The sequence below is a fragment of the Phyllobates terribilis genome, unplaced genomic scaffold (genome assembly GCF_046119375.1).
Source record: "Phyllobates terribilis strain yellow unplaced genomic scaffold, ASM4611937v1 Scaffold_2__4_contigs__length_985480577, whole genome shotgun sequence".
Lineage (NCBI taxonomy): Eukaryota > Metazoa > Chordata > Amphibia > Anura > Dendrobatidae > Phyllobates > Phyllobates terribilis.
In genome coordinates this window covers 976,450,407-976,468,929 of record NW_027362762.1, presented here as the reverse complement: position 1 = coordinate 976,468,929, position 18,523 = coordinate 976,450,407, and the positions used below count along the sequence as shown (strand labels likewise).

The following is an 18,523-nucleotide window of genomic DNA, read 5'->3' as shown; positions in this document are numbered from 1 at the left end:
CTAAAAGCTGCACCCCTCAAAGTCCCCAAAACACATTCAATAAATTTATTAACCCTTCAGGCGCTACACAGGAATTAATGCAGAGTGGAATTAAAAAAAATAAAATTTAAATGTTACCTCTAACATCTTGCTTTAGTCCCAAATTTCTCACTTTTTCAAGATGTAACACCAAAAAGTGGCCACCACAGTTTGTTACCCACTTTCTTACGAGCGCGGTGATACCCCAACATGTAGTCAAAAAGTTAGAACAAACTGCAGGACTCGGAGCGGAAGGAGCAATATTTGATTTTAGGATCACAAATTTGGAATAGATTGTTGTATTTGCAAAGCCCGTGTGGTTTAAGAGCAACAGATATCCCCCATGAATGTAATTTTTGTAAATTATACCCAATGTATTTATCTAGGGAGTTGGTGAGTAGTTTGATTCCACCATTTTTTTTTTTACACAGTTGATGCAACACAAGTTTGAAAATTTACAATTTGCTATTTTTTCACTGTCTCTTTTATATGTTCTGAGGAACACACTTATCGATGTAAATACTTTTATGCCAAAAATGACAAAAGTATTCTCGCAGTGATACCTTTATTGGCTAACCAGAAAAAAGAAATATATGCAAACTTTCAGAGCACAGGGGCTCCTTCGTCATGCAAGATTACAACTGAATTCATAAGACAAAAGGCCCAGCATTTCAGAGATGTTACAAGACATTTGTTCACGAGGTGTAAGTTGTGATGCCTCCTACCTGATAAGTTAGGGAGATCAAATTAGTTTTTTTGCTGCAAAATGAGAGGCCTTGGGAACATTTAATTAACTGGAGATGTGAATTGTGTCCATGTTGTGAGTCATAAACCCAGGTGTTAGATTTAGCCCTGTTGTCAGTGAATTGAACATCCTTATGGCTGGGTGCCCACGTAGCGTTTTTCAAGCGTTTATGCTGCGGAATTTCCGCAGCGTAAACGCTTGTGAAACGCTAGGTAATCCGCACCCCATGGTCCCCAAGGGGATTCCGCATGTTCTATGCACATGCTGCGGATTTTTCCGCAGCGTTTATGCTGCGTACAAAAATCCGCAGCATGTCATTTAATTTTGCAGTAGCGCAGCGGAACTCCCGCCAATGACTTGCATTGAAACGCATAGAAACCGCGACTGTACATTTCTACAAGCGGCTTCTATGCGTTTCTATGTGCGGATGGTACCCAGTTCTGGAGGAGAGGAGACTCTCCTCCAGACCTGGGTACCATTGTACCTGTGAAAAAAGAATAAAATAACAAATAAAGTTATATTCACCTGTCCGGCGGCTTCTCTCTGAATGCCGGCATCGCTTGAGGACCTTCGGTGACCTCACAGTCATGTGACCGCAGGCCCTTCACCGCTCTGTCTCGCAATATGCCGGCAGCCGGGAACCAGACAGGAACGAGCGCTGCTGCACACACCGGGGCCTCGGGGGTGAGTATAGCTTTATTTGTTTTAATTTTTACGGTTCACACTGTATAAATCCATGCTGTTTGCATGGATTTATATAGTGTGACCTAGTTGTCAAGCACTTTTCAAGTGATGCTATCGCCTGGAAAGCGCTTGTCAATCTGCATGCGGAAAAGCATGTGAACCCGCATGTGGATCCGCATGTATTCTGCAGGAAAAACGCATGCACAATCTGCATGCGTTTTTTCTGCCAGGGAGATGCAGAAATGCTGCAGAAATTTTCTGCTTCATTTCTGCATCGTGGGCACATAGAAAAATTTGGGAATTCAAATTGATAGGCTTTCTCTGTTGCCCTTGAAGTGACCTTTTAGTATTAAAACTTTTAGCTCTTTCACACAGTGTCCCCGGCCAGAGAAATGTTTTCCCACAGGTGTGTCCAGTTCATTCTTAATTGTGTGTCTGTGTAAATTCAATCTCGTTTGCAGTTTTTGCATCGTTTCTCCAATATAAACTCCTTCCGGGCACCTTGTACATTGTATCATGTCACCACATTGGAGGATGTACATGAAAAGGCATCCATGATTTTGAATACTTTTGTCATAAAAGTATTTACATCGATTTTTCTGGCTAACACGGGACCACAATATAACTTTGCATTATATACATGACGAACACACCTCAAATTTTATTGCACTAGTTTTTCAGTGTTCAGAAATACATCCAATATGGCACCAATGTGAGCAACTGGACACACGGCTGTGCCTATATTAACCCCTTTAAAGCCCATGACGTACTAATACGCGTCAGTGCCCTGGGCTTTAAGAGCCTGACTCGTATTAGTACGTCATCGCGATCGCGCGCGCACACAGGCTGTGCGGACGCGATCGCCGCCAGGTGTCAGCTGATTGTCACAGCTGACACCAGGTACTATGTGCAGGGAGCGGTCACGCACCGCTCCCAGCACATTAACCCCCGCGATGCTGCGATCGAAGCCGATCGCAGCATTGCGGTGGCAAGGGGAGGTGATCGCAGATACTCACCTCCTCTTCCGGCTTCCAGCGCTGTCTGCCGCGGCTTCCCGGTTGTTGCCATGACAACATCCGGGTCACCAGACAGCAGGAAGATTGTTTGGACATGCGCAGTGCATCTCCACACTATCTTCTCCCTGTCCAGCGCTGACTGCCTGCATGGCACAGGGATGGTGCTGCATTCCTGTGCCATGCAGGCGATCAGAATAAAAAAAGTGAAAGTCCCATAGTGGGACAAAGTAAAAAAAAATCCCAAAAAGTGAAAAAAAAAAAAATAAAAAAAAAAAATTGTAAAAATATTTAAAAAAAAAAATAAAAAAAATAATCCACTAAAAATAAAAATATAATGTATCCATCAATAAATATTATTATGAAAAAAAAAACCCAAACAAACAATAAAAGTACACATATTTGGTATCGCCGCGTCCGTAACGACCTGGCCTATAAAACTGTTCCACTAGTTAACCCCTTCAGTGAACACAGTAAAAAAAAAACAAGCAAAAAACAATGCTTTATCATACCGCCAAACAAAAAATGGAATAACACACGATCAAAAAGACGAATATAAATAAAAATGGTACCGCTGAAAACGTCATCTCGTCCCTCAAAAAACAAGCCGCCATACAGCTCCATCATCCGAAAAATCAAAAAGTTAGAGCTCTCAGAATAAAGCGATGCAAAAATTTTTTTTCTATAAAATAGCTTTTACTGTGTGAAAGCGCCAAAACATAAAAAAACTATATAAATGTGGTACCGCTGTTAATGTACTGATCCAAAGAATAAAGCTGCCTTATCAATTTTACCACAAGCAGAGTAGAATAAAAAAATGTAAAAAAAAAAACACAATTCCTGAATTGTTGGTTTTTGTTTATTCTGCCTCGAAAAATCGGAAAAGAAAGCGATCAAAAAATGTCACGTGCCTGAAAATGGCACCAATAACAACGTCAACTCATCCCGCAAAAAACAAGCCGTCACATGACTCTGTCGGCCAAAATATGGCGATGCAAAAACTAGATTTTACAAAATATGTGTCTTTTAGTGCGTGACAGCTGTCAATCATAAAAACCCCATATGATTCTGGTATCGCTGTAATCACACCGACCCGAAGAATAAAGTAATCTCATCACTTATACCGCATGAGGAACGGCGTAAAAAATAAACGCTAGGGCTGGTGTTGGGGTTGTGCAAATGTTAGGGTTGGGGTTGTTTTTTTTTTCAAAAGTAAAAATAAATAAATAAAAAATGACAATATGGCGACTAGTGTTGAGCGCACGTGCTCGCTACTTGAGTTTGCATCGGGTGCTCGGGTATGCACGGAGTATCATGGGTATTTGAGTGCCATGCTCGAGTCTCTGCCCCATATGCTTCGCGGCCAAAAAGCCCCCGCGGGGATTGCCTGCCATGCACGAGCGATTCCCGCATGTTTTTTTTGGGGTGTCTAATAACCGTGAAACATGCGGGCGGGGACTCGAGCATTTCACTTGAGCACCCGTAATACATGGTGCATACCTGAGTACCCGATGCAAACTCAAATAGCGAGTACTTGCGCTCAAGAATAATGACAACTTATTCAATATGATGACCTAATGTTATCAAATTCTGTGTTGTACCTCTGGGTTCAAAATGTTCACTTTACTCCTTAATAAAATCCTTGAGGGGTATAGTTTCCAAAATGGGGTCACTTGTGGGGGAGCTCCACTGTTTAGGCACATCACGGGCTCTCCAAACGCGACATGGTGTCCGCTAACAAATTGCATGGAAAATCGGCTCAAATTGTTAGTGGACACCATGTTGCGTTTGGAGAGCCCCTGTGTGCCTAAACATTGGAGCTCCCCCACAAGTGACCCCATTTTGGAAACTAGACCACCCAAGGCACCTATCTAGATGCATAGTGAGCACTTGGAACCCCCAGGTGCTTCACAAATTGATTCGTAAAAATGAAAAAGTGTTTTTTTTTCCACTTTTTCATTTTTAAGAATCAATTTGTGAAGCACCTGGGGGATCCACGTTCTCACTATGCCTAGATAGGTGCCTTGGGGGGGGGGTCTAGTTTCCAAAATGGGGTCACCTGTGGGGGAGCTACACTGTTTAGGCACATCAGGGGCTCTCCAAAAGCAACATGGCGTCCGCTAATTATTCAAGCAAATTTTACAATCAAAAGTCAAATGGCGCTCCTTCCCTTCCGAGCCCTGCGCCCAAACAGTGGTTTTCCCCCACATATGGTGTATCTGCGTGCCCAGGGGAAATTGCACAACAAATTTTGTGGTCCATTTTTTCCTGTAACCCCTGCGAAAATAAAAAAAATTGGGTCTAAAGTAACATTTTTGTGAAAAAAGTTAAATGTTCATTTTTTTCTTCCACATTCCAAAAATTCCTGTGAAGCACCTGAAGGGTTAATAAAGTTCTTGAATGTGGTTTTGGGCACCTTGATGGGTGCAGTTTTTAGAATGGTGTCACTTTTGGGTATTTTCTGTCATATAGACCCCTCAAAGTGACTTCAAATGTGATGTGGTCACTAAAAAAATGGTTTTGTAAATTTTGTTGGAAAAATGAGAAATCGCTGGTCAACTTTTAACCCTTATAGCTCCCTAACCCAAAAAAATTTTGGTTCCAAAATTGTGCTGATGTAAAGTAGACATGTGGGAAATGTTATTTATTAACTATTTTGTGTGACATATCTCTTTGATTTAAGGGCATAAAATTTCAAATTTTGAAAATTGCAAACTTTTCGCCAAATTTCCATTTTTTTTTCACAAATAAACGCAAGTGATATCGAAGAAATTTTACCACAATCATGAAGTACAATATGTCACAAAAAAACAGTCTCAGAATCAGGGGGATCCTTTGAAGCGTTCCAGAGTAATTACCTCATAAAGTGACAGTGGTCAGAATTGTAAAAATTGGCCTGGTCATTAACGTGCAAAGCACCCTCGGGGGTAAAGGGGTTAATAGATGGTGCACCATTTGGTCTTTACGGTAAAATTGACAGATTTCCAGGACCCATTCAAGGGTTACAGAGACACTGACCGAACAAGAAAATTCTTCTAGGAATTATTGCTCACAGAGGTAGGCAAGCCATTAAAACACATTTGCTGATTATAACACTTGGTCTTGTAACAAAACCTTTGTCTTGCAATTGGGTATATTGTAGCAGGAAGAATAAACTGTACTGGAGTGAAGGGCAAAAAGTATCCAACTATGTAGAAAACCTTAGTTTGTTCCAAAGATGAAAGAACACCAGCAGGGCTGGAATGACAGGTTTATCTCTCAAAGCGTCTGGTCATAAGAAGTCTGTTTAGCTCCATTAATCGCTATATGAGGGAGGAGTGTGCCAATAGACACGGTACACTATAATAGGCTGCTGCCCGCCAAGGTAGGAACGGCTATGTGCACAAAACAACCAATCCCCTACAGAACTCTGAAAGTATTGTCCGGTACATGAGGTTCGTCAAGATCCAAGCAGTAAAGCCCATAGTGTATAAGTACAGAACAGCCTCATTATTAGAGATCTTCCAATAAAATGATCATGCTCATATAACCAATATAAATAATATAAATTTAAAAAAATTGTGTAGCAAGACACAGTCATAAAAACAGGCAAACTAAGATGGTCAAAAATGTTTATGTGAGTAATCAAGTCCTGAAATTGTCAGGTGACCTGACTTTTCAAGAACATTTGTGGGGTCCACTTTCTGGGGTATACCTACCTATGTGGGAGATTACTTGTCTGAATAATAGTTTGGTATGTGATTGATCAAGTCCTGGAATTGTGAAATGGTGTAAAATGTGATTTACCAATGAGAATATTCTCATCATTACTTGTTTCATTAAAATGCCTCTACTGGGACCCACTAAGCAGAAAATATGTTATTTTAAAAAAAAACACAAACCCCTAATAATTGTGAGATATGTGGTAGGTCTCAAAAAGAGGAAGGGGTGAGATGCAAACACGGCATCTTTTTTGGGGATATTTTTGGGTGGGAGTGGCAGGGACGGGGCAAAGAAAACGTTGCTCTCCAAGTCTCAGAACATCCTCAGAAGCGAAGGCTTCCTCCTGTGCCATCGAGTCAAAGATGAGACACTCAACAACTTTCTCCTGGAACTAGAGGAAAGGGAGCGCTCCTTGTACAGGACAAAACTGTTATATCTAACAATTTGGATTGATACTATACTATAACACCAGGCCTCAGTATAGATCAGGGATAGCCCCCTATAACCCCAGGCCTCAGTACAGGTCAGGGGCAGCCCCCCTATAACCCCAGGCCTCAGTACAGTTCAGCCCCCCTATTACCCCAGGCCTCAGTACAGGTCAGGGATAGCCCCCCTATAACCCCAGTCCTCAGTACAGGTCAGGGATAGCCCCCTATAACCCCAGGCCTCAGTACAGGTCAGCCCCCCTATAACCCCAGGCCTCAGTACAGGTCAGGGGCAGCCCCCCTATAACCCCAGGCCTCAGTACAGGTCAGGGGCAGCCCCCCTATTACCTCAGGCCTCAGTACAGGTCAGGGATAGCCCCCTATAACCCCAGGCCTCAGTACAGGTCAGGGGCAGCCCCCCTATAACCCCAGGCCTCAGTACAGGTCAGGGATAGCCCCCCTATAACCCCAGACCACAGCACAGGTCAGGGGCAGCCCCCCTATAACCCGGGGCCTCAGTACAGGTCAGGGATAGCCCCCTATAACCCCAGGCCTCAGTACAGGTCAGGGATAGCCCCCTATAACCCCAGGCCTCCGTACAGGTCAGGGGCAGCCCCCCTATAACCCGGGGCCTCAGTACAGGTCAGGGATAGCCCCCTATTACCCCAGGTCTCAGTACAGGTCAGGGGCAGCCCCCCTATAACCCGGGGCCTCAGTACAGGTCAGGGATAGCCCCCTATAACCCCAGACCACAGCACAGGTCAGGGGCAGCCCCCCTATAACCCGGGGCCTCAGTACAGGTCAGGGATAGCCCCCTATAACCCCAGGCCTCCGTACAGGTCAGGGGCAGCCCCCCTATAACCCGGGGCCTCAGTACAGGTCAGGGATAGCCCCCCTATAACCCCAGGCCTCAGTACAGGTCAGGGATAGCCCCCCTATAACCCGGGGCCTCAGTACAGGTCAGGGGCAGCCCCCCTATAACCCGGGGCCTCTGTACAGGTCAGGGATAGCCCCCTATAACCCGGGGCCTCAGTACAGGTCAGGGATAGCCCCCTATAACCCCAGGCCTCCGTACAGGTCAGGGGCAGCCCCCCTATAACTCGGGGCCTCAGTACAGGTCAGGGATAGCCCCCTATTACCCCAGGTCTCAGTACAGGTCAGGGATAGCCCCCTATAACCCCAGGCCTCCGTACAGGTCAGGGGCAGCCCCCCTATAACCCGGGGCCTCAGTACAGGTCAGGGATAGCCCCCTATAACCCGGGGCCTCAGTACAGGTCAGGGATAGCCCCCTATAACCCGGGGCCTCAGTACAGGTCAGGGATAGCCCCCTATAACCCGGGGCCTCAGTACAGGTCAGGGATAGCCCCCTATTACCCCAGGTCTCAGTACAGGTCAGGGATAGCCCCCCTATAACCCCAGGCCTCAGTACAGGTCAGGGGCAGCCCCCCTATAACTCGGGGCCTCAGTACAGGTCAGGGATAGCCCCCTATAACCCCAGGTCTCAGTACAGGTCAGGGATAGCCCCCCTATAACCCCAGGCCTCAGTACAGGTCAGGGGCAGCCCCCCTATAACTCTGGCCCTCAGTACAGGTCAGGGGCAGCCCCCCTATAACTCGGGGCCTCAGTACAGGTCAGCCCCCCTATAACCCCAGGCCTCAGTACAGGTCAGGGGCAGCCCCCCTATAACTCGGGGCCTCAGTACAGGTCAGCCCCCCTATAACCCCAGGTCTCAGTACAGGTCAGGGGCAGCCCCCCTATAACCCCAGGTCTCAGTACAGGTCAGGGGCAGCCCCCCTATAACCCCAGGCCTCAGTACAGGTCGGGTTGTGCATCCGGTAATGAGCTCCGCAGCTTTCAGTTTCGGTTTGCTCAACTTCCGGTGTCCTGCCCCGGGCGGTGCCGCCGTCCTGTAACGGAGCTAGGCCGCACGATGCGGGGAATGGAGACCGCGGCTGTGCTCCTGCTGCTGCTGAGCGTCTGCGCCCGGTGCCGGGGTGAGTGACGGACGAGACCGGGGGGAGGGGACAGCGGGACGGAACGGCGCCGCGCCCTGAGGTAGAGCCCGGTGTCCAGTATCCGCAGCGCCCCGGAGACGGCGGTCAGCGCGGGGGAGCTCCGTGTCTGTCACCTCAGGCGTGTCACCGGGATTTACCTCAGGCGCACACAGCTGGCCTCCCCCGATTCTCAATGTGGTATCTCCCGCACTGGCCCAAACCCCAGAGGCCTCTCCCATTCACACACACAGGGGGGGGGGGGGTGCATTGAGGTTCTGTCCACATATTGCCGTTAATTTACCCTACAAGTGTTCGGCCTCGTTACAACCCTGGGAAAAATGTAATGTGTGCTGGGACCACCGACTGTGCGGCTGATTAGTCCTGTGACTTGGATCATGATCGGACTGATTCGGACACGTTCTATCCGTGAACAGGACGTGTAATCAGGAGGACTCGGGTGGGTCTTGTCATACGACATTACTGTACCGGGTGGCATCTGCGCACAATGGGCGAGCTACCGGCACAGGCTGAAAAAAACACAATGTGGGCAAATCTGTGAGGATCCACGACCTGCGTCCTCCGTGACCAGATCACATCTCCTAATCACTTGTCAGATGGTGTGAACAGTCCCTTAAATAAGCACCAAATAATGTCATCTACTGGCGCCATTACCGGCCTCACATCAGCCTTAAGGCCGTGAGGTCTGCGGGCAAATCAACGGGGTGCGAGTCCATACAAGTCAACAAGGACCTTCAGACGTCTGCGCCCTCCTTCCCATCCGGTCCTGGCTCTGGTGGGAGCGCCCTCCTCCTTCCCATCCGGTCCTGGCTCCGGCGGGAGCGCCCTCGTCCTCCTTCTTCCCATCCGGTCCCGGCTCCGGCGGGATTGCCTCGTCCTCCTTCTTCCCATCCGGTCCTGGCTCCTGCGGGAGCGCCCTCCTCCTCCTCCTTCCCATCCGGTCCTGGCTCCGGCGGGAGCGCCCTCCTCCTTCCCATCCGGTCCCGGCTCCGGCGGGAGCGCCCTCGTCCTCCTTCTTCCCATCCGGTCCTGGCTCCTGCGGGAGCGCCCTCCTCCTCCTTCCCATCCGGTCCTGGCTCCGGCGGGAGCGCCCTCCTCCTCCTTCCCATCCGGTCCTGGCTCCTGCGGGAGCGCCCTCGTCCTCCTTCCCATCCGGTCCTGGCTCCGGCGGGAGCGCCCTCCTCCTCCTTCCCATCCGGTCCTGGCTCCGGCGGGAGCGCCCTCCTCCTTCTTCCCATCCGGTCCTGGCTCCGGCGGGAGCGTCCTCCTCCTTCTTCCCATCCGGTCCTGGCTCCGGCGGGAGCGTCCTCCTCCTCCTTCCCATCCGGTCCTGGCTCCGGCGGGAGCGCCCTCCTCCTCCTTCCCATCCGGTCCTGGCTCCGGCGGGAGCGCCCTCCTCCTCCTTCCCATCCGGTCCTGGCTCCGGCGGGAGCACCCTCCTCCTCCTTCCCATCCGGTCCTGGCTCTGGCGGGAGCACCCTCCTCCTCCTTCCCATCCGGTCCTGGCTCCGGCGGGAGCACCCTCCTCCTCCTTCCCATCCGGTCCTGGCTCCGGCGGGAGCGCCCTCCTCCTCCTTCCCATCCGGTCCTGGCTCCGGCGGGAGCGCCCTCCTCCTCCTTCCCATCCGGTCCTGGCTCCGGCGGGAGCGCCCTCCTCCTTCCCATCCGGTCCTGGCTCCGGCGGGAGCGCCCTCCTCCTTCCCATCCGGTCCTGGCTCCGGCGGGAGCGCCCTCCTCCTCCTTCCCATCCGGTCCTGGCTCCGGCGGGAGCGCCCTCCTCCTTCCCATCCGGTCCTGGCTCCGGCGGGAGCGCCCTCCTCCTCCTTCCCATCCGGTCCTGGCTCCGGCGGGAGCGCCCTCCTCCTTCCCATCCGGTCCTGGCTCCGGCGGGAGCGCCCTCCTCCTCCTTCCCATCCGGTCCTGGCTCCGGCGGGAGCGCCCTCCTCCTTCTTCCCATCCGGTCCTGGCTCCTGCGGGAGCGCCCTCCTCCTCCTTCCCATCCGGTCCTGGCTCCGGCGGGAGCGCCCTCCTTCTTCCCATCCGGTCCTGGCTCCGGCGGGAGCGCCCTCCTCCTTCTTCCCATCCGGTCCTGGCTCCGGCGGGACCGCCCTCCTTTCTCCTATCCGGCTCGTGACTTCTGTCACTCTTGGTCAGATCTTGTCTTACTGAGGACTTTAGAGGTTGTCCACTACTGTATAAAATGCCCCAATGTTTTTAAACGGTGGAGATAAGGGTTTTTTGTAAATACCTTGCGTGTTCTTTATTGCCTGTGAGCGGTGCTATTGCTGGCCGCTCACAGGCATCACGTGACTCAGTGGCGCGCTCCTCCCTGAGTGATGGGCTGTGGGCGAGGTTTCACCGCCGGTCACACCCAGCATCTACCGCGCGCTTGCCCCTCTCCTACATTCATTGGGAAAGCGCGCTCCCCCATCAACCAGCTGGAGCGCGTCACTGAGTAACGCCCGTCTGCAGCCGGGGTCACGTGATGCCTGGTGAGCGGTCAGCGATAGCGCCGCTCACAGGCAACAATAAAGAACAAGCCAGGTATTTACAAAAGCCCTTATCTCCACCGTTTAAATACATTGGGGCATTTTATATAGTAGTGGACAACCTCTTTAAGTGGAAACCTGTTGTGGCTCTTTTGTTCTTTTTGGTTGGTGAAATCTTCAGTGAGTGGGTGAGATTTGGGGTTAATCCGTGTGGATTCGGCTCAGATTCCTCCAGTGAGTAACATGCCGCTTATTGAAGCAGCTCCAGGAAAATGTGCGACTATGAACCATTGCATTAATTTCCCCTTTAAATGCCCCAGATGTTCCTGGCATTTTCTTCGCTCAAAACTTTACATGTACAGTGAGTACGGAAAGTGTTCAGACCCCTTTACATTTTTCACTCTTTGTTTCATTGCAGCCATTTGGTAAATTCTAAAAAGTTCATTTTTTTTCCTCAGTAAAGTCCACTCCGCGCCCCATCTGGACTGAAAAAAACACAAATGTAGAAATTTTTGCAAATTTATTAAAAAAGAAAAACTGAAATCTCACATGGTCATAAGTATTCAGACCCTTTGCTCAGTATTGAATAGAAGCCCCCTTTTGAGCTAGTACAGCCATGAGTCTTCTTGGGAATGATGCAACAAGTTTTTCACACCTGGATTTGGGGATCCTCTGCCATTCTTCCTGGCAGATCCTCTCCAGTTCTGTCAGTTTGGATGGTGAACGTTGGTGGACGGCCATTTTCAGGTCTCTCCAGAAATGCTCAATTGGGTTTAGGTTAAGAATGGTCACAGAGTTGTTCTGAAGCAATGACCCTAAGCACACAGCTAAAATAACAAAGGAGTGAAGCCACAGTGATCTTGGGGTTCTTCTTTACCTCTCTCACCAAGGCTCTTCTCCCATGATTGCTCAGTTTGGCTGGACGGCCAGGTCTAGGAAGACTTCTGGTGGTCCCAAACTTCTTCCATTTAAGGATTATGGAGGCCACTGTGCTCTTAGGAACCTTGAGTAATGCAGAAATTCTTTTGTAACCTTGGCCAGATCTGGGCCTTGCCACAATTCTGTCTCTGAGCTCCTTGGGCAGTTCCTTTGAGCTGATGATTCTCCTTTGGTCTGACATGCACTGTGAGCTGTGGGGTCTTATATAGACAGGTGTGTGCCTTTCCAAATCAAGTCCTATCAGTTTAATTAAACACAGCTGGACTCCAATGAAGGAGTAGAACCATCTCAAGGAGGATCACAAGGAAATGGACAGCATGTGACTTATATATGAGTGTCTGAGCAAAGGGTCTGAATACTTATGACCATGGGATATTTCAGTTTTTCTGTTTTAATAAATTTGCAAAAATTTCTACATTTGTTTTTTTCAGTGAAGATGGGGTGCAGAGTGCACTTTACTGAGAAAAAAATGAACTTTTTAGAATTTACGAAATGGCTGCAATGAAACATTTAAACGGGTCTGAATACTTTCCGTATCCACTGTATATTGGGCTTTTTCTGCACCAGAGTCCAGACAAGAAAAGCTCAGCGGGAATGAACCCAGACGGTATAGCTTTGTACTGATGAAGGGCTAACTCCCCAAAACACATCTCTGCAAATACGGTCTGCTTTGGCTTTAAAGGGAAGGTGCCATGAAAAAAAAAAATATGTTTTTCCAACTATTGAAAAAATCTAAAAAATAATGTTTTAATTTAAAAAAGATATATTTGTTTTTAATGAAGTAAATATGAAAAGTAGTTTTTAAAAGTTTGATATTTCTACTTTTAAACATTAGGGGGAGCAGCTACTGAAATATTTCATGAAAACCTAGTGCAACCTATAAAATACATCAACTGTAATGACTTCAGTCTCAAATTCACATATTGTTACCATCAGTCTTAAAATTAAAGTAAAATTAAAGAACATGGATATTCACTCCACTCCTATGGGCATGGAGGAGAGTGAATATTCATTTACTCTTCACAATGGTAGTGCTGAGACTTGTGTACGTACGGGAAGAGTTGATTTCCATCAAAACTGAACAATCAGGGCTATGTGTAACTTTTTATATTACAAAAAGCGATAATAAAAATGCAAAAACCCTTCCCCACGCAGCCCCCCAACATACAGCCCCACACAAGGAGCATCACCCTCCCTTCCTCCCAGCATTCAGCATTATCCCCTTTCTCGAATAGCCCCCAGCATGCAGCCCAGCTCAAGTAGCATCCCCCCCTTTACTGCACAGCCCCCCCAGCATTCCACGTCATTATCATCAGCCCCTTCCACACACCCCGAAAGCGTGCAGCCCCACACAAGGAAAATCAACTCTTTTCCTATGAAAGCCCCCTAATAACCAACCCCATACCGCAGCCCCTGTACATAATCCATGCTTCAACAGCAGCCCCTTCCCTGTGCAATCCTCCAACATGCAGCCCCCATATAGTAACATCATCCATGCTTCTTTGCCCCCCAAAATACATCCTCAGAGCACTCCTACTCAGTCTCCAGGCTCCATCATGCAGCCCCTCACGCCTCCCTCGTCCACACTTATGTCTTCAGCAGGCTGAGCATAAGGCGGCATCCAGGTGGGGGAGGAGGCCCCGCCCCCTGCTGTGACATCATCCCGGTAAGAGGGGGAAACTAGAGCTCACAGCACAGCTATGGGCTTCAAAAAGATGGCGCCGATCTCCTCCCATAGCTGTGACCTGGACAGCCCAGTGAGCGAGCTCAGGTCACAGCTAAGGCTGATTCAGTGCAGCATATGCGGTCAGAGAGCGACTGAAGAGTCCTATGCACAGGGGCAAATGCACCAGCAAATGGCAGACCCCAGTAGTTTGAATAAAATAATAATAATAAGAATAATAATAAAATGGTTAAAACAGTGAATTTAATTTTGTATTAAAAATAATCGATTATATAATCAATTAATATAAAAATCGCAGCACCTTCCCTTTAAGCGCAAGTCGTGTCACAAGGCTCGGTAAAGGGATGATACTGACTTTAAGGATAGCTGCTTCCAATCGGGGGCGCTAGAGATCTAGTCCTCCTCTTTGAAGAGACAGTTGGCATGAAGGAGAAGTGTATGTTTTTGGGACACATGTTACCTATTTAGTCGTCCCTACTTTTTCACAAGTTTTTATATATATTTTTTTTAATAAAACAGCATGCAGATGTGTGGGAGTCGGGACCGGAGACCCCCACTGATCGCTCTAAAGATGGATCAGAAGCGCCCACTTCAGCAGACATGTGCTCACAGCTTTTGCATGAGCGCACGGTGTTGTGAGGGCTGAATAGAAAGTTTCAGCGTGAGGACACCGCCATGCACGCTCTTCTGCCGGAGCTCGGTGCTTCTGTACGCTGCCGTGCTCGCTCTTCTGCCGGAGCTCGGTGCTTCTGTACGCCGCCGTGCTCGCTCTTCTGCCGGAGCTCGGTGCTTCTGTACGCTGCCGTGCTCGCTCTTCTGCCGGAGCTCGGTGCTTCTGTACGCTGCCGTGCTCGCTCTTCTGCCGGAGCTCGGTGCTTCTGTACGCCGCCGTGCTCGCTCTTCTGCCGGAGCTCGGTTCTTCTGTACGCCGCCGTGCACGCTCTTCTGCAGGAGCTCGGTGCTTCTGTACGCCGCCGTGCACGCTCTTCTGCAGGAGCTCGGTGCTTCTGTACGCTGCCGTGCTCGCTCTTCTGCAGGAGCTCGGTGCTTCTGTACGCTGCCGTGCTCGCTCTTCTGCCGGAGCTCGGTGCTTCTGTACGCCGCCGTGCACGCTCTTCTGCAGGAGCTCGGTGCTTCTGTATGCCGCTGTGCACGTTCTTCTGCAGGAGCTCGGTGCTTCTGTACGCTGCCGTGCTCGCTCTTCTGCCGGAGCTCGGTTCTTCTGTACGCCGCCGTGCACGCTCTTCTGCAGGAGCTCGGTGCTTCTGTACGCCGCCGTGCTCGCTCTTCTGCAGGAGCTCGGTGTTTCTGTACGCCGCCGTGCTCGCTCTTCTGTAGGAGCTCGGTGTTTCTGTACGCCACCGTGCACGCTCTTCTGCAGGAGCTCGGTGTTTCTGTACGCCACCGTGCACGCTCTTCTGCAGGAGCTCGGTGCTTCTGTATGCCGCCGTGCACGCTCTTCTGCAGGAGCTCAGTGCTTCTGTACGCCGCCGTGCACGCTCTTCTGCAGGAGCTCAGTGCTTCTGTACGCCGCCGTGCACGCTCTTCTGCAGGAGCTCGGTGCTTCTGTACGCCGCCGTGCACGCTCTTCTGCAGGAGCTCGGTGCTTCTGTACGCTGCCGTGCACGCTCTTCTGCAGGAGCTCGGTGCTTCTGTACGCTGCCGTGCACGCTCTTCTGCAGGAGCTCGGTGCTTCTGTACGCTGCCGTGCACGCTCTTCTGCAGGAGCTCGGTGCTTCTGTACGCCGCCATGCACGCTCTTCTGCAGGAGCTCGGTGCTTCTGTACGCTGCCGTGTTCGCTCTTCTGCAGGAGCTCGGTGCTTCTGTACGCTGCCGTGCTCGCTCTTCTGCAGGAGCTCGGTGCTTTTGTACGCCGCCGTGCACGCTCTTCTGCAGGAGCTCGGTGCTTCTGTACGCCGCCGTGCACGCTCTTCTGCAGGAGCTCGGTGCTTCTGTACGCTGCCGTGTTCGCTCTTCTGCAGGAGCTCGGTGCTTCTGTACGCTGCCGTGCTCGCTCTTCTGCAGGAGCTCGGTGCTTTTGTACTCTGCCGTGCACGCTCTTCTGCAGTGTGTACACAGTGACTGCTCCAGCAGAATAGTGAGTGCAGCTCTGGAGTATAATACAGGATGTAACTCAGGATCAGTAATATAATGTATGTACACAGTGACTGCACCAGCAGAATAGTGAGTGCAGCTCTGGAGTATAATACAGGATGTAACTCAGGATCAGTAATATAATGTATGTACACAGTGACTGCACCAGCAGAGTAGTGAGTGCAGCTCTGGGGTATAATACAGGATGTAACTCAGGATCAGTAATGTAATGTATGTACACAGTGACTGCACCAGCAGAATAGTGAGCGCAGCTCTGGGGTATAATACAGGATGTAGCTCGGGATCAGTAATGTCAGATCCGCACATACAGTCTGGGGTCATCCATGGTCGCTTGTCGATACATTTGTGATCTCTTGTATGTTCTTCTTTTAGGTGAGGAGCAGATTACAGGAGTCACCGGCAGCAATGTGACCTTCAGAGCGAGTGTAATTGTTCGTCCTTCGGAGATCAACTGGCTGAAGAATGAGATAAAGATCGTGGACCTGGAGGAGGGGAAGGAGCCGGACTTCTACAGGTTCTATAACATTAAGGAAAGGGTTATCGTAAATCTGGCGGAGAAGACCTTCACCCTCCTGGACGTGATTCCGGGGGACAGCGGGAGATACAAGGCCATGCTCCTGGTCGATGGCATATTTACGAACATCTTCTTCAGTCTACGGGTGCTCGGTGAGTGCGGGGCTGCGGTGAGTGCGGGTGCTCGGTGAGTGCGGGGCCGCGGTGATCCTTATTCAAGGGCCGACACTCACTGTATGGGGGAAACTAGCTGGTTATTGTCACCAGCACATTACCTGTTCACATGGGAATTTGTGCTGCCGAGGCACTTATGGGTCCTTGTATTTGATCCAATGAGCCGATGAATGAGTTGCTGTGTGTGTACAGGGGCCAATGATCGGGGTTTTAGCTGATTTTTGGCACTTGTGACATCTTTAACCCCTTTACCCCCGAAGGCTGTTTGCATTTTAATGACCAGGCCAATTTCTACAATTCTGACCACTGTCACTTTGAGGTAATAACTCTAGAACGCTTCAACGGATCCCCCTGATTGAGATTTTTTTTTTTTGTGACTTATTGTACTTGCATTTATTTGTGAAAAAATCGAAAATTTTGTCGAAAATTTTTGCAATTTTCTAACTTTGAATTTTCATGCCCTTTAATCAGAGAGATTTGTCACACAAAAGAGTTAATAAATAACATTTCCCACATGTCTACTTTACATCAGCACAATTTTGGAACCAAAGTTTTTTTTTGTTAGGAAGTTTATAAGGGTTAAAAGTTGACCAGCGATTTCTCATTTTTCCAACAAAATTTACAAAACCATTTTTTTAGGGACCACGTCACTTTGAAGGGCCTATATGACAGAAAATACCCAAAAGTGACACCATTCTAAAAACTGCACCCCTCAAGATGCTCAAAACCACATTCAAGAAGTTTATTAACCCTTCAAGTGCTTCACAGGAATGTGGAAGAAAACAATGAACATTTAACTTTTTTTCACAAAAATTTAACTTTAGACCCAATTTTTTTTTTATTTTTCCAAGGGTAACAGGAAAAAATGGACCCCAAAATGTATTGTGCAATTTCTCTTAAGCGCGCTGATACCCCATATATGAGGGAAAACCACTGTTTGGGCGCACGGCAGGGTTCGCAAGGGAAGGAGCGCCATTTGACTTTGTGAATATAAAATTTGCTTGAATAATTAGCGGACAGCATGTCGCGTTTGGAGAGTCCCTGATGTGCCTAAACAGTGGAAATCCTCCCACAAGTGACACCATTTTGGAAACTAGACCCCTTAAGGAACTTATCTAGATCTGTGGTGCGTACTTTGAACCCCCAAGTGTTTCACAAAAGTTTATAACGTAGAGCCGTGAAAATAAAAAATCACTTTTTTTTCCACAAAAATGATCTTTTAGCCCCAATTTTTTTTATTTTCACAAGAGAATTGGACTCCAAAAGTTGTTATGCAACTTCTCCTGAGTTCGATGATGCCCCATATGTGAGGGAAAACCATTGTTTGGGTGCACATCAGGGCTTGGAAGGGAGGAGCACGCAAAACTCGCTGTAATTGAGAGCGGACGCCATGTTTCTGTTGGCGAGCCCCTTATGTTGTCATAGGTGTGTCAGGTGTAATAGACAGTCGCTCTGGATCTGGCTGTAGAAGGTCATTGCGCTTGGCATTGCAGACACCTTAATCCTTCTTCCTTGTTGACCTCCCTCCTGCTGCTGATTAACTCCCATGCAAGGGTGTGTCAAAAACTCTATTTGCTCCACGCAATTGCCAGTGATACTTCTTTGTTCCTTTGGGCATTGTTGGATCACTAGCTGTTGGCTGGCTTCTTCTCTGGTGCCCTTGGAGGACAGTTGTCATTACTCCTCTGGTGTCTGTTCAATTTAAGTTAATCCCTTTTGCTTGTCTGCCTTGTTGTCTTTAGTTTGTAGTGGGGCCTGACCAGTGCTCACCCCTCCCTATCTAGGGCCAAGCTCTAGGGATATACAGGGTTTAGGGCTCTGCTCGGCGATAGGTGTGGAACCTATATGGGGACGGTAGGGTAGGCAGGGTGTTATTAGATCTGTCTAGGGGCCTCTACTCCCCCTTTCCCTAGTATTGGGGTTTCCTCTCCCTCTTCCCTTCGTGTTGCACTTAGTCTTTCCCATACCTTGCGTGACAGATGTGCCTAAACAGTGGAAACCCTCCACAA

The 18,523-nt window shown here is 49.2% G+C and overlaps 1 protein-coding gene across 1 annotated transcript in view; it reads left to right on the top strand.

The window, feature by feature from the left end:
* Positions 1–8,420: 8,420 nt before the first annotated feature.
* The window catches only part of LOC141241312 (uncharacterized), a 95,575-nt gene continuing 85,472 nt past the window's right edge, over positions 8,421–18,523 (top strand). The window contains exons 1-2 of the mRNA XM_073668746.1: positions 8,421–8,581; positions 16,200–16,493. Of these exons, the coding sequence (XP_073524847.1) occupies positions 8,518–8,581; positions 16,200–16,493 (358 nt within the window). The 5' untranslated portion in view covers positions 8,421–8,517. The remainder of the gene's footprint in view (positions 8,582–16,199; positions 16,494–18,523) is intronic.